Consider the following 17,078-nt stretch of genomic DNA (forward strand, 5'->3'; position numbering starts at 1 on the left):
AACACCCGCACACTCACAAAACAAACAAAACAGCAACTTTACTACCTGGCCGGCTGTTCCCCTTTATACTTTTGTCATCATCTTGTGATTCTGTGGGACCGTGGCTCATGTGGCCATTTCTTAAACGAGGAGACTCTGACTTCACAGGAGGATCTAACGGATGCAAAGAATGGATTAGAAATCTGTGCAGCATTTTTCTTGTTCCCTTTTACTTTAATAGCACTGACATGTTTTACAGTGCTGTACCCATAGGCCCAGATTTATCAAACTGTGTGATAAAAAAAATAGAGTGATTTTTCCAAAGCAACCAATCACAGTTCAGGTTTCACTTTACCAGAGCTTGTTAGCTGAGCTGTGATTGGTTGCTTTGGGAAAAAAAAATTTTTCTCTTACACAGTTTGATCTGGGCCATAGTGCCTAGTGGGGTACAGAATCTCAAGTACATAAAAAATAGGATTAATTTCATTGAAAGTCTGTTTGCTGTCTGTATGCTATAAAAACACAACAATGGATAAATGCTATACTTGCCTTCAGGTACTTCAGGCACCTCCACTAGGACACCTCTCTTTATTAGCTCTTCTCTGGGCTTTCTCATAGAAATCTTTCTTTCCAGCACTTTTGAAAAAAGTAAAACAGTGGTAGAAATTATGAAATTAAGAAACACCAGCCACCCCACAAGGAATGCAAACAAAAAACCCCAGATACAGTACTACTCCTCCTGCCCTTGCATGTTTCATACCGAGAAAGTGCTACTCTTATTTTAGATACTGGTGCAGTCTCAAATTAATCATGAAGTTAAAGGCATATTCTACGAAAACTCTATGGCCCAGATTTATCAAACTGTGTGACAAGAAAACTGGCGTGATTTTTCGACAGCAACCAATCACAGCTCAGCTTTCACTTTACCAGAGCTCGTTACCTGAGCTGTGATTGGCTGCTGTGGAAAAATCTCTCCACTTTTTCTCTCACAGTTTGATAAATCTGGGCATATGACTTTAAATTATCATAACCTATAAAAAAAAAAAAGTAAAATCATTGAAATAACAGTTCCCAACTCAACATATCCACAATTATATTTACAATTACCTTCGGAAGTCTCACGGAAAGTATCACTACTTTTCCTCTTCCTCCATTTCCAAGGTTTGAAGAACTTTCCTATCCCAGAAAACTTGCTCTTCCTTTTGGTAGGTGGAGTCGGAGGAGGTGGGGGCAACACTGTAGGATCCCCATCCTCTGCTGGAAAGAGATAAAAAGATAGCTGACCTTTACTCTACGTGTACAATGTATCACCAAGTAGTGCTTCACTTTGGATAAATGTATTTTAAATTACTATAAATGGGTATCCCTATTTTCATAAGGAAGGATTCATATATATTTTTTTTTGTGAAGAATGATATCTAGTTACATCCAGTTAGAGTACATAAAAGCGGTCCCTATTGGACCTCATGGGGGAGATTGATCAAAACCTGTGCAGAGGAAAAGTTGTCCAGTTGCCCATAGCAACCAATCAGATTGCTTCTTTTATTTTTCACAGGCCTTCTTAGAAATGAAAGAGGCAAGATGATTGGTTGCTACAGGAAACTGGGCAACTTTTCCTCTGCACAGGTTTTGATAAATCTCCCCCATATGTCCAAGCAGAAAAAACTGAGAATAGCATAAAAGAGTTCTAAGGCTAGGTTCAGACTGCATTAATGCTGTATGTCAGTATCCCCTTAAAGGAAATCTGTCATCAGTTTCATCTGCACTAACCAGTCAGTACAGGTGACACTAATGATAGTGATACTTACCTGATCCCGCTCCATGCTGCGGTTCTCTGGCTATCCTCTTCGGTATCTTTCACTCCAGGCCTGACTTGGAGCATGGACACAGCTTAGTGTCGTCACTATGCTCCGCCCATACTACAAGTCGGGCCCAAAGCGAAAGATACCGAAGAGGATAGCCAGAGACCGCAGCATGGAGCGGGATCAGGTAAGTGTTGTCATCAGTGTCACCTGCACTACCTGTCTGTACCGACAGGTTAGTGTAGGTGAAACTAATGATAGATTTCCTTTAATAACAGATGCAGACTATACTGAACTTGACAACAGCGGGTCCATTCACTTAAAGTGACCTCAAGTAGTCAGCTAGTGCACTCTAACATTTATGTGCAGGAAGGGACATACAAACAATCCCCAAGGCCCCATAGCAAAGAAAAAGGAGCGCAAACATATACATTAGTTTCCTTCTCTCATGGAGCGTACATACATTTTTTTACGCAGTGTAGTTTATGGTAAAAATGATACATTGGCCCAAATTTATCGAACTGTTTGAGAGAAAAAGTGGAGAGATTTTTCCATAGCAACCAATCACAGTAAAGTGAAAGCTGAGCTGTGATTGGTTGCTATGGGAAAATCACTAAACTTTTTCTCTTACAGTTTGATAAATCTGGGCCATTATCTTTATTGTGTAGATCAATGTGATAAAAACGATACCCAATTTATATAGTTTTTCTATTATTGTACAGTTTTTTAAAAAAATGCAGATTTTTTTAAACAAAATTCATATGCATAAAATTTACCTTTTCTGACCCCTAAAATATTATTTTTCCACATACAGGGATGTATGAGGGCTCATACATTTGTGCCTTGATCTTTAGTTTTTATCTGTACAATTTTTTCTGTATTTTTGGTGTTTGATATCTTTTTACGTTTACCGTGCGGGATCATAAACATTATATTTTAATAGTTTCGACATTTACCCATGTGGCAATACCAAATATGTTAATTTTTTTTCCTTTTTTCTGTAAAATGGGAAAATGAGGGTCATTTTTAATTTTTTTTTTTTTTTTATTAGGGAAGGGGGTTTTTATGCTCTTAGTGCAGGGCGTCCGTCACAAAATTTGTCTAAACAACCAGACAAAAAAAGGCCAGTCAAATTAACCATACTGGATTTTAGTAAGACTTTTGACACTGTCCCACATAGAAGACTTATCAGTACGTCTGGCTCCCAAATTGTTGAATGGATTAGGCAGTGGCTGGAGGGACAGACAACGGTATAGTGTAATAGTAAATAGAGTATATTTAGAACAAGGTCTTGTTAGTGCTGGATAAAAAAAGGATAGCACAGTATTTTTCCAAATTATATCAATTTCACAGTATTTAACTATTTTTTTCACTTATTTCCAACCCCCCCGGGCTGAGTAACTAATCATATATGACCCGCGGGCGCTGCTCTGTTTCCCCAACCCCGAATGAATTATCAGCCGTAGCGCACTGTCCCCACATCAGTAGACTAATCATATGTTACCCGCAGGAGCTGCTCTGCTGCTCCTCCTGTGAGCACTGCACATCCTCCCCATGTCGGGAAAAGATTCATTTGGAGAATGGAAGCTGTCACCTCCCCCTGCAAGCACTGAAAGCCAGTGAGCTGCGGGCACTGCAGAGCTTCTGATCCCCGTCCCTTCTGATCAGAACAGAAGCAGGGCTTCTGTTCTGATCAGATGGGACGGGGATCAGAAGCTCTGCAGCGTCCGCGGCTATCTGGCTTTCAGTGCTTGCAGGGGGAGGTGACAGCTTCCGTTCTCCAAACAGAACAGAAGTCCTGCGCCCGCGGCTCACAAATCATTTCCCGACGTGGGGAGGATGTGCAGCGCTCACAGGAGGAGAAGCAGCGCCTGCGGGTAACATTTGATTAGTCAGAGCGGGGACAGAGCGATGCGACTGATAATTCATTCAGGGAGGGGGGGGGGGGGGGCAGGGGGGTTGGTGCGGCGGGGCCCGACCAGTATTGCGGTATATGGAAAAGTGCCGTGTATGTACCAGCTCATACATGAAGTTCCTGTAACTCATCCACGCTGTATATGTAGGTATTGTCCCGAACCCCAAGTGCACTTTCACTTCTTCCTCAGGGGGCTACTATGTAGAACCTTGCACTGGACTGGTTTTTCAATCCTACTACCGGTGACTTTTTTGACCAATCCCGCCCGCTCCCGCTAACATAGGAATGTAGATACACTAGAGTGCAATGCTCCATACATACTCCCCATGTATAGAGGTGTGTGTAGTACATTCCTATACATTGGTGGGGGGGGGGGGGGGGGGTATGTACAGAGCATTGCACTCTAGTGTATGTACAGATGTAAATAGCAGTGACTGCAGATTCAGAGGCCCTAAGTCACTGACCGATGCAATGCTCTGCACATACCTGCCCTACGTGGATGTATGAGGGCTAATTTGTAGGCAGACAGACAATGTCCTAGAGCAGCAGAAATGCTAGCAGAATGCTTGGATGTATAGGGAGAGGTATAAGCAGTAGAAAGAGAGAAGTGCTCATGCCGCTGTACAGAACACTGGTGAGACCTCACTTTGAGTATTGTGTGAAGTATTGGAGACCGTATCTCCAGAAGGATATAGATACTTTGAAGAGAGTTCAGAGAAGAGCTACTAAACTAGTACATGGATTGCAGGATAAAACTTACCAGGAAAGGTTAAAAGGACATTAACATGTATAGCTTGGAAGAAAGAAGAGACAGAGGGGATATGATAGAAACTTTTAAATACATAAAGGGAATCAACACGTAAAAGGAGGAGACTATATTTAAAAGAAAAACTACTAAGAGACAGTTTTAAATTAGAGGGGCAAAGGTTTATGCAGCAATATCAGGAAGTATTACTTTACTGAGAGAGTAGTGGATGCATGGAATAGCCTTCCGGCAGAAGTGGTAGCTTCAAGTACAGTGAAGAAGTTTAAGCATGCATGGGATAGGCATAAGGCTATCGTTCATATAAGATCGGGATATGCATAAGGCTATCCTTCATATAAGATATGGCCAAGGGCTAATTATAGCATACAAAATATGGAGCAGACTAGATGGGCCAAATGGTTGTTATCTGCCAAAACAGTCAATGTGTTCTTGACAGGCTCCATTAAAAGTCAATAGGGTCCGTCACACTTTGAAGATGTCTGGCATACAGCGGACCAGCCAACTATGTTTTTTGCTGTTGAATGAAATCCCGAACAGAGCCTCAAGTGCATATGTGAACCTTGCCTAGAGAGATAGTATATATAGAATATATATATATATATATATATATATATATATATATATATATATATATATATATATATATATATACATATACACACACACTCAGGGATGTGGAAATTGTATCGTCCGACACCCGGGACATGCAGTTCCGGGAGCCAGGCAGGTGAATTCTTCAGACATTTAGCCCTGCTCCGGGCAAGCATGGCTAAATACCTGAGGAATTCACATATAACGGGGCCGTCACTAAACTCCTATAGACTACAGCTGTATGCTGCAGTCTATAGCGAGCCACGCAGGACGACCGCATCCAGGCATAGGCGCGTGCGATGACGTTACTCATCGCACGCACCTCAGTCAGGACCAAGGATGCGGTTCAGCAACAAAATCCCGGAGCCCCTGAGCCTGCCGGAGCGCACATGGGACGGAGGACAGGTAATAGCAGGGGATCAGAGGGGGAGGGGGGTTTGGTGAATGAGTAAATTATGGGGCTCATGAGGGGGGAGGGGTGAAATATCATGGCACGGGAGGGGGGCTGAAATATAATGGCACAGGGGGAGGGGGCTAAAATATAATGGCACAGGGGGTAGGGGAGGGAAAATAATGGCACAGGGGGCATCAGAGGGGGGAATATTATGTCACAGGGGAATTATATGGCACAGCTTCCTGTGAAGCATACAGCAGCTGATAAGTACCGGAAGGGTAGGATTTTTAAATAGCAATAATTTACAGATCTGTTTAAACTTTCTAGCACCAGTTGATTTGGAAACATTTGTTTTCCTCCGGAGTACCCCATTAAAACAGTTTTTTGTGACGTGACAAGTTTGTAAAAAGGAACATGAAGTTCTTTGTACACTTTGTCAGCCTGCTTACCCACACTAAACCCAATACACTGGGTTATAGTGTGGGTGAACAGGAGTCCAACGAGGGGTCACTTACTTAAAGGAGAACTGTAGTAACAAGTTCTAGATTGCGGGGGTCCAACCACTGGGGCCCCCTGCAATCTCCTTTACAGGGACACGGCAGTCTACAGAAAGGGTTGTGTCGTCCCCAGCAGAAAGCCGCGGCAGCACGCCCCTCCATGTATCTATGGGATACATGGAAGGGGCATGTCAGCTGTCGCGTCATGCGGAGACGGACACACCCTTCCAGCCCCTGTTGGACCCCTGTTAACCCACACTATATCCCAGTGTATTGGGTTTAGTGTGGGTGAACAGACATAGCTTTCTTTAAAGGGTTTAAATACAATTTATTTTAAAAAAAGATGTACTTTTATATGTAATGCAATGCTCTGCAGAGAATCTGCTCACTTGAGTTATGAATTCTTGGTTCCTTAATGCCAAGTGTATTCAAGGGCCACTGTGACTAACACTTAGAAAAAGTATAATGTTCTGTTTATGATTGCCCATGTCTATCAGTGGGTATTGAGTGGCACTAAAAATTATTAGTAGAAATGCTTATACGTGACTGGTAAGACTTGCTAGGTTGGCATATCTGCAGCAAGTAAATGCCTTAACGAATAAATTCACCATGCACTTGATGGTGTAGGCTGGCAATGCACAGCCAGCTGCCTTTGTTTGGAGGCCTGTCACCATTCATTGCACAATGAAGGGAGTGTACACCACTTAATTAAAGGATTTAACCCTGCAACAGCCAGACAGAAGAATATAATATTATTATGAAATCCAGAAAAGCAAGTCATTTCTGGGTGTAGAACATGAGGCGCGAGTATTGCGCTGCTGATAACCGAGACAGGTGCTTATTAAATAGAATCATCCCCAGTAAATAGACAACATATAGAAGTCACATTTAACTCAATACTAATATGCATTTGTATCAGCATTGAGGTTTTACCTAACCTGTGTATGCATCCATATCTGGATATTTACACATGCAATGTAGTTATGGGCCATAAATACTTAAATGTGCTTCTGAAAGGGAGCACTAGACAACCATAACTTATAAGTGGACCTTTTTAGAAGCACATTTTAACTTCATTGCTTACTAATAAAAACATATTTATAACACTGCCATTTTTCAGCCCGAAGCTGTGGTATCAGGTAGTAGTATGTATGTATGTATGTATGTATGTATGTAAAGACTGAAAAAAAAAAAGAAAATGTAAATATAGAAAGAGTCGCAACCAATATATCATTTTTAGAAACAGAAGTAATAAAGAGCCAACAAATTAGTAAAACTAAGGAAGGAGGAAGCTTTACCAATAAGTACTACCTCTTTTCTTAATACAAGATTATGCAAAAGACAACATTTTATTGAATATCAATAATTCTGTGCCATGGGTTAAAAATGTTCAATGTTCAAGTATTAGAAGGTAAAGGAAGACCACCTATGTTGTGCATACGGCAGCTAACAAAACGCTAAGGATCAGTCCTCTACAGGTTTCTGAAGACTGAAGAGAGATGTTCCTAAGATGGACCGGCCAGTAATAACAGAGGAAAAGCATATTAAAATGCTTACTAATGTACATGTATATTATAAAAAAAAATAATCACATTATCAAAAGGTCACAACATTATATAAGGCGGTAATGAAAGCTTACTCAATGCCAGAATTACATACATTACATGTCAGCGCCTATGCTACAATAAGCCAGGGAATAATAGATCCCGAAACATACAGAGATCGCACATGCACAGTCCTATCATAAATCAGTAGCACCACTCCACAAGATTATCTAGAACTCCACTCACCTTGCAAAGCTGGGATCACAGGCCGGGAAAGGAATGCTTGCCCCATTAATAACTCCTCTAGTGCACCCAAGTGTACATTACAGGGGTAGAGCTTTTTAATTCATGAAATGCCCCCTAAGGGCAGCGGGCAGATAGAAAACAGCAGGTAGGACTTTATACAGAGCAAAGCAGTCAACCAAGACACACACACATACACTGGGAACATAACACCACTGCCGCCCTCTTAACTCTTTCCACACCTCTTTCCTGCAACAAACAGGACTAACAGGATCATGGTGATAATTATGGTTTCAGTTGCAGGCAAACGTGATAGCAGCTAGATTGTGAGCTGAGATTCTACCATTTGGGGAGGACGACAACCTTATAAAACATCTGGGGAGGTGCTGTACTTATATCATGAACCGAACGCCTCCATGTGAAACCTGCATCTACAGTATCAGGAGGCAGGTCACAGCCGCTCCCCGCAATGCTTCACATTTCTCCTAGGATTTCCTTTAACTCCTCAACAATCACCTGCTTCTCCTTGATGCAGTTTCCCTTGCTCCTTCATGATCTATCGAGCTCCTTAAAAATCATACTAATACATAGACCTACTTCTTAAAAAAATACCAACCCTTTCTCTGTAATAGCTCATTTTATCTTAACGTACATTAAGTATATAATTCCACTTTTTAACATTACAGTTTTCTTGTAGTCCAAATGCTACAAATGGTGGGGCAACCAAAGCACAAAGAGCCCTGTAGACCAGCCACAAGCAATACGTACAAGGAATGCAGTCACAGCCACTTGTCGAAAGCTGTCAAACATGTAACCAGTCCCTAAGATGCATACATTCAAAATATTTTCACACACACACACACACACACACTAGTAAAAAAAAAAAAATCCTTACATTGAATAGAAATATTTTTTGGGCAGATGGGGGTTCCCAATGACTCAACAAGTGATTCAGTACTTACACTTCCTTCCCCTCCCTCCCTGAGAAAACATCTCTCATGGATGAGCCATTCTTTCCAAGTACTGCACCTTTTCTTCTTATGGAAAATGCACACAATAATAGTCCACACGGTCACACATAACAATGGAACCTTTACATTTCTTGGATGTTTCCTTCAGTAGAAAAGCAACATGACATCTTATTTTTAAGAACCGAGGTACGTGCTATCACCCAAAGTGCAAGAAAAAGTGCAAACGTGTCACACTAAAAAAACATGCGCAAAGTATGCGGTCTATCGCTAAGCCCTTCTCAAACAGGAGAGAGGCACCCCAACAAACCTACCCTTCACCTCTGGGCCAAAAGGCACCTGCAAAGGTCCAGGTTTGATGCCCCTTTTCACCGAAGCTACTAAAGGGCCACAAATGCACCTGGCTTCAACCTAGGTGTTAACCAAGGTATCAGCCAAGGAGCTGTATACTGATGACCTATCGACCGAAGCCAAGATGCCCATGGGTTGCAGGGAGGTGAGGGACCAACTGGCCACACACACCTCCCCTAGACCGCCAGGAGGGACACCCAGAAGGGCTATTGCATCCTGACAAATCCTGTGTACAAAACAAACACATAAAAGTGGCACAGTGACAAAAAAAAAAAAAAGTGGATAAGTGTATTTATACTGCCTGGTCATCCAGCCGGATCTATAAAAATGTCCCTGATCCCAGCTAGAAGGCCAGGTTACCAAGGGTGAGTGCCAAAGGTGAAGAGTTAATGGTGCAGTGCTTCCACTCAGTGAGGAGTCCATCTAGTGAGTTTAGGCACCTCAGGGTCACCACTCACCGAGGCACAAATGTACCTTGGCTCTACCCCCACTAACCTCATGGCCAGACCTGGAGGAAACAGAGCACATCAGAGCAGCCTTTGAGCTGGTTCTGTGGCACCAGCCCCAGAATGCCCCGGTACCCCTGCTGCTCCATGCAGCCATACATTCCTACCAGTAGACTGCTTGATAAGAACAGATACTACACTTTGGCCCTCATTTACTTAGAAAATCGGGTTGTAAGTCTATGTTGCTTTCTTACCCGACTGCTTTTTTCCCCTGGTATTTATTATTATGTTGCATCCTGTTTGTCGCACGTGGGTTTTGTTGGTGTTGGTTTTGGTTTCGAACTCCTCTGAGTTGTCAGGAAAAAATCCACAACAATTCAACAAATTCGGGTTGGAAACCTTTATAAATACGTGGGAAAGCTCAGAAATGTCGGGTTACGCCCCTTTTTCGGGTTTGGGAGAATCCACATCGGGTCAGTCGGGAAAAAATGTTGCATCGTGTCGCAGACTGGCGCACGATGTCTGCGACATGTCGCAGACAAAGATGCGACAAAAAAAACTGACAAAACAAGTCAGGTTTAGAATAGTAAATGAGGGCCTTTATCTTAGCCAAAAGGCCAAGAAGCGATTATTCTACAGCATGGCTTTCCTGCCCTGCACTGCTCTCTTGTGGTCACAGAATAAAATGAAACTGGATACAGGAGAAGTATCACTCTTACTCAACATGTATAAACTTGTGGTGTACAAGGAACAGAAATAAAAAGTAAATAAATTGTTGGCCTCTGTAGTATCGCATAGTTGTAACACTAAGAGCAAATACATATTCAGGCCAGTCAAAGAATGCCAACTTGCAGCAGAAACCTTTAGAGCAAATTTACATAAGACAAAATACATGCAGGAAAACCCCACAGTAAAATTACACTGATATTGTTGTGGATTTAGTAAAGATTGTTTTTGCAGATTTTACCTTCCCCATTGAAATGAAAATAATCTGAGACAAATTCACAAAATAAATTGACAGAATTGTCAGACTTTAAAATGCTCACCACAAGTCAATATCAGTCTGAAAAACATTCTGCTGAGCATAGATGAGATTTTGATAGCACTAGATTTTCTGTGTACATTTCCAGACAGATAATAAGTACAGTGACCCCCCGACCTACGATGGCCCCAACATATGATGAAATCGACATACGATGGCCTCTCAGAGGCCATCGCATGTTGATGTCAGCATCAACATATAATGCTTTTTTATGTCGGGGCCATCGCATTAAGTGCTATCCAGCAGCGCCAAATGCTTAAGCTGCTGTCGGATAGCAGCTTAATGTTCCCCGTGTGGTGCGGTAAGTATTACTTACCCCTCCACGATGCTCCGGGGTGCCCTCCGGGTCCAGCGCTGGTCTTCCGGTGTCTTCTCGGCCCTCTCCGATGACGTCAATACGCTGCTGCGCACGTCATCCAATAGGAATGGCGTACGCAGCAGCATAATGACGTCGCTACGCAGGCCCAGTAAGGCCTTGCGGAAGAAAGCAGAGGAACGGAGAAGACAGCAGAGGACCGGAGAAGACAGCGGAGAGCCCAGTGGAGGCCTGGGGACACCATCTCGAGCGGCGGGGACAGGTGAGTACAGCGTCCTATACTTTACATTGCACGAATCCCTCAACATACGATGGATTCGACAAACGATGGCTCGTTTGGAACGAATTACCATCGTATGTTGAGGGACCACTGTACTTATGTCCGGTCAGTACAGTACATTCACTTATTTATTTATTTTTGTCTCCCTGTGTCACTTTTTGCGTGTTGTGTCCACAGGATTTGTCAGGATGCCCTTCTGGGTGTCCCTACTGGCGGTCTAGGGGAGGTGTGTGTGGCCGGGAACCTACAGTTATCGGCTCTGCGGGCATATACCTTGCTAACGCCAAGGGGGATGACGGGAGCATTTGTGGTCCCTTAGTAGCTTCGGCGAAAAGGGACATCGAACCTGGAACCTCGCAGGTACCTTTTGGTCCGAAGGGTAAGGTTTGTTGGGGGGGGGGCTCTCTCCTATCGGAGAGGGGCTTGCGATAGACCGCATCCTCTCTGCACGTTTTTTTTTGTGTAACATGTTTGCACTTTTTCTTGCACTTTGGGTGATTCGAAAGCATGTTCCTCGGCTCTTTAAAGATACTAAAGTAAAGTGGGGGAGGTGCCTAAAACATAACTTTTAATGCATTCTCTCTAAAACATATCACCACAAAAACATAGAACATGCTTCAGTGATTACCCATTCCTATATAGGTTAAAAATGAACCAGGATAGAGGGTGTGTCAGGCATATGTAAATGGCCTATCTAATACCCTCCATCAGGAGTATATAACTGAAGATTGGGATATATACAACATTGCCAGCCCCCAACGCGTTTCTGCCGTAATAGTCCGGCGTCCTCAGGGGAGTCATAAATAATCCCATATATAGATGCATGCAAACAAACAAGGTTCATGAAGCAGAATTCAGGTGAACATGCATAGTTATATAAGAGTTCCAGACTAGGGTATCAATATAGCCTGACTCAAATATACATAACACTGCAGATTGCTGTGCAGGTCCTGGTCACCTATGAAAGGAAAACAGAAAGGGTCCCCATATAGTGTGGACTATAGAGAATCATATCACATCTTAATAGGCATGTTGTTACTGCTACTCACAGCCTCAGACCACTCAACAGCATAACTGAAAAGAAATATACAAGGCCCTATCACAATAATGTTCCGGAGACCTGTGAAAAGAAATGGATACAAAAGCGCCGATTGTCGTCTACTCACGATCTCCTGTCCGGTCCCTGCGTATATCGTTGGAGCACTAATCCACAGTGGCGGGGAGCAGTCCGTAATAGCGACAGCTTCAATGCCCTCTCAGCCGGAGGATCGGCTTCTGACTTCATATCCGCTTTGTCGGCTTCCACGTCAGCATGCCACGCCTGCTGCGACGTCACAGCGGGACGGAGCTAGGTAGCGCTGATAGCAGCTAAGAATATCGTCAGAGCCATAAGAACTGAGTGATTTCCGCTGCATTTTTGATACTAAGTGACGGGTGATTCCGAACTATAGATGGAAGTGCATGTGCTGGGACATAGTCTGGAGTGGTATACATGTCCCAGTTCAAAAATAAAGACATGTCCCAGCACACGCATTTCCATCCACATTTCGGAATCACCCAAGTCTTTTCTTGAGAATATCTGATGGCATTTATGCCATCCAACAGGAGAATACTTGATCGTCAGGGTTAAGTACCCTCCATAGATCTATTAATCCCAATTCCTAACTAATAATCGCCAATGGGGTTGGACCCATTTTTGGGTTAGGTCTCAGTACCCTAAATCTATCTACATTTTCATCCATCACCCCATTAAAGTCTCCTATTACCAAGGTAGGGAGATCACCTTTTCCTTTACAGAAATTGACAAATTCTACAATAATTTTAGGAGGAGGATTATACAGAAATGCCATCAAATATTCAAATCAACTCCATCCCATTTTACCTGAATAAAAATAAATCTACCCTCCTTATCAATTCTAACTTCTCACTCTTCCCATTTAACCGCCCTGTGTACAAGCAGTGATACCCCCCTTGAGTATGATGAATATGTTGCATGATATTGATAACCCCACCTATTATTATACGCTATCCTTATTGTATCCTTCGTAAAATGTGTTTCTGTCAAACATATTATCCCTGGCATGTATTTCTTAATATAGCTCATTACCGCTACTCTTTTAGCCCTCTCCCCTAATCCACGTACATTCAATGTTATTATTCTGTTAACCATTCCCTTTTGTGTATTTTATTAGTGTATTCTCACAACTTGTATCACATATTTATAGTGCATCAGACCAATTATTAGTGTCGTTAAATACTATGTTAAGTGCCCCAAAAGTAACTAATGTGTAAAAAAAGAGAAAAAGAAATGATCAAAAAGGAGGGAAGGGATAGAAAGAAAAAGAAAGAAGAGAAAAAAAAAAGGATACATATTTTAGCCGTTGTATATGATTACTCTCAATTCCAATCGTGGCTGTAAGGGTTAAACTGCCGGGACAGAAGTTTACTTTGGTCCCGGCAGAGTGGCAGGGTCCCAGCTGTGTGTTCCAAGTCCCTGCCACGATCTCGTGTATACTCGTCCAGGTGCGGGAACGTGCATCCTCTCCTGGATGTGTATACATGTCCATGGTCGTTAACGTGTTAAATTATTTTAGTCACACATACACAGTAATAAATATATAAGTGAATAAGGAGTGGGATACAGTACAAAATACAATCGATTTGCTTCTCAAATTAAAGCCAGATAATTATTATAGTAAAATGATATAGTAAAATTCCCTTTGGTATGTCACAGGGCCCTTGTGACCACCCTCCAGCTACTTACAGTAAAATAATTAGATATTCACAGATGATTAGAAAGGCATTATGCACCTTGTAGTTCGTTGAAGGTAACAGATTCTGTTGTAGATCCTATAGTATTGCACATAGATCCTTAATAGAATGAAATAGCTACTCACTCCTCTGCATATACAGCAAGATAGTGTATGCCAAATGGTGCGCTGCACCTCTAACCTATCCCGGTAGTGTTCGCAGCCCAGGAGATAGCAGGTCAGTTAGGCTCTGCTTGGCGTTGGTCCTAGAGTTGTCTGCGCAACTCACACTGGATTGTACTGTAATAAGCTGACAGCCCAACGCTCCGGTCGGAGATATGTGCAGAAATCGTTCTGCCAGCGGCAGTCCTGATGGAAACTTCTTGTGAAGCGGAATCGGGTGATGTAGCGGGAATGAGTAGTTGCGACGTCCTTGTGTATCTAAGTAGGAAGTTGTTTGATTGACAGGGCACTGACAATCGATATAGCCAATATCAAAGAAGCAGTATATGCTGGACGCGTTTCAAGACCTCCGTAGGTCTTTAGCAGCTCATTCAGTACCTCATTCAGTAATGGTTTTAGGAGTCATTTTGAAAAGTATATATAGGTTTAACCCTTCCCCTAAATAGTGACATCACATCCATTGTTAATTAGTGCAAATCTGCATCAGTCTACTTGTTTTCTGTGTCTAGTTTATTAGGCTTTATAACAGTGTTTCCCAACTACAACTCCCAGCATGCCTGTCCAGGCATGCTGGGAGCTGCAGTGCCGCAACACCCGGAGGCACTTCGGACGAGAAACCCTGATTTTGCAACATCTGGAAGGGCTACAGTTTGGACACCACTGCACAGTGGTCTCCAAACTGTGGCCCTCCAGATGTTGCATTACTACAACTCCCAGCATGCCTAGACAGTCTTTGGCATGCTGAGAGTCGTAGTTTGGCAACTCCTAGAAGGCAGCAGTGAAGATCACTTACCACTGATCTTCACTGCTACCTCCACCGCCGCCTCCTTACTTACCCATCTCCCCCCCCCCTTCTTACCGGGCATCTATGGGCGGGCAGAGCGGGGATTTCAACTTCAACCCCCCCCCCCCCCCTAACTGCCAATGGTCGGTTAGTCCTGACCAATCAATGGCAGGGGATAGGAGGAGGTGGCACCATTCTGATTAGTCCCCAGCTGCATAGTAACATCGGTCAGCTGTTCAGAACAGCTGTGATGAGGTTTCTATCACCATGCCACGGGACATGGTTATAGATAATGTAGTGGACATGTATGAACGTTGATTTGCGTTAAGTGACCGGAAAAATGGACGTTCATACACGTCCATTTGAGGGAAGGGGTTAAAAAAGGTGTTCTACTTCGTATTAAAAAGGTCACTCTCTAAATCTCCTGCCAGGGTCTTATATACGGTTAAACCTTTAGGTATTTTTTGACCAGATGAGAAGGTTTTGTTTTGATTTCCCATTTTTGTGATCAAATAATATTCCAATTCTCCAAAAGTATCTCATAAGAATTTGTGTGTCTGTGACTTGCCATATTTTTCACTTAAATTATTTGTTGTTTCAGTGAATTCTAGTGACTCAATATTTTGTTGTTTTTTGCTAAATGAGTCCAAATATCCACGATGATTAGGAGACAGAGCGGGGTGTTGCGGGGCTGCAGCAATTAACAATAGATGTGAGGTCATTATTTAGGGGAGGGGTTAAGCCTATATATACTTTTCAAAATGACTCCTAAAACCATTACTGAATACGGTACTGAATGAGCTGCTGAAGAAAAGATCTACGGATGTCTTGAAACGCGTCCAGCCTATACCTGAATATATGTATATTCATATACTGCTGCTTTGATATTGGCTATATCGATTGTCAGTGCCCTGTCAATCAAACAACTTCCTACGCGGATACACGAGGACATCACAACTACTCATCCCCGCTACATCACCCGGGTCCGCTTCATATGAAATTTCCATCAGGACAGCAGCCGGCAGAATGATTTCTGCTCGTATCTCCGACCGGAGCGGTGGGCTGTCAGCTTATTACAGTACAATCCAGTGTGAGTTGCGCAGGCAACTCTAGGACCAGCGCCGAGCGGAGCCTCACTCACCTGCTATATCCTGGGCTGTGAACACTACTGGGATAGGTGAGAGGTGCAGCGCTCCATTTGACTTTCATTATCTTGCTGTATATGCGGAGGAGTAGCTATTTCATTCTATTAAGGATCTACAGTCATGGCCGTAAATGTTGGCACCCCTGAATTTTTCATAAAAATTAAGTATTTCTCACAGAAAAAGATTGCAGTAGCATGTTTTGCTATATACATGCTTTATTCCCTTTGTGTGTATTGGAACTAAAGCATAAAAGGGGAGGGGAAAAAAGCAAATTGGACATAATGTCAAAACAAACTCCAAAAATGGGCTGGACAAAATTATTAGCACCCTTTCAAAATTGTGGAAAAATAAGATTGTTTCAAGCATGTGATGCTCCTTTAAACTCACCTGGGGCAAGTAACAGGTGTGGGCAATATAAAAATCACACCTGAAAGCAGATAAAAAGGAGAGAAGTTCACATTGTGTGTCTGTGTGCCACACTAAGCATGGACAACAGAAAGAGGAGAAGAGATCTGTCTGAGGACTTGAGAACCAAAATTGTGGAAAAATATCAACAATATCAAGGTTACAAGTCCATCTCCAGAGATCTAGATTTGCCTTTGTCCACAGTGCACAACATTATCAAAAAGTTTGCAACCCATGGCACTGTAGCTAATCTCCCCGGCCGTGGACAGAAAAGAAAAACAGTTGAAAGGTGTCAATGCAGGATAGTCCGGATGGTGGATAAGCAGCCCCAAACAAGTTCCAAAGATATTCAAGCTGTCCTGCAGGCTCAGGGAGCATCAGTGTCAGCGTGAACTATCTGTCGACATTTAAATGTAATGAAACGCTATGGCAGGAGACCCAGGAGGACTCCACTGCTGACACAGAGACATAAAAAAGCAAGACTACATTTTGCAAAAAAGACATTTAAATGTAATGAAACGCTATGGCAGGAGACCCAGGAGGACTCCACTGCTGACACAGAGACATAAAAAAGCAAGACTACATTTTGCAAAAAAAGAACTTGAGTAAGCCAAAATCCTTGTGGGAAAAAGTCTTGAGTACAGATGAGACCAAGATAGAGCTTTTTGGTAAATCAC

The 17,078-nt window shown here is 42.8% G+C and overlaps 1 protein-coding gene across 2 annotated transcripts in view; it reads right to left on the reverse strand.

The window, feature by feature from the left end:
- The window catches only part of PHACTR4 (phosphatase and actin regulator 4), a 76,277-nt gene that overhangs the window by 24,050 nt on the left and 35,149 nt on the right, over positions 1-17,078 (reverse strand). The window contains exons 1-4 of one of the 2 annotated variants that reach the window (XM_056557371.1): positions 7,735-7,896; positions 1,087-1,236; positions 529-615; positions 46-153 (exon numbers count right to left, since the gene is read on the reverse strand). In XM_056557371.1, the coding sequence (XP_056413346.1) occupies positions 46-153; positions 529-615; positions 1,087-1,236; positions 7,735-7,780 (391 nt within the window). In that variant the 5' untranslated portion in view covers positions 7,781-7,896. Of the gene's footprint in view, positions 1-45; positions 154-528; positions 616-1,086; positions 1,237-7,734; positions 7,897-17,078 lie in introns of those variants that run through there. The other variant, XM_056557372.1, reaches the window with a different exon arrangement.

Source organism: Hyla sarda, chromosome 2 (genome assembly GCF_029499605.1).
Source record: "Hyla sarda isolate aHylSar1 chromosome 2, aHylSar1.hap1, whole genome shotgun sequence".
Taxonomy (NCBI): Eukaryota; Metazoa; Chordata; class Amphibia; order Anura; family Hylidae; genus Hyla; species Hyla sarda.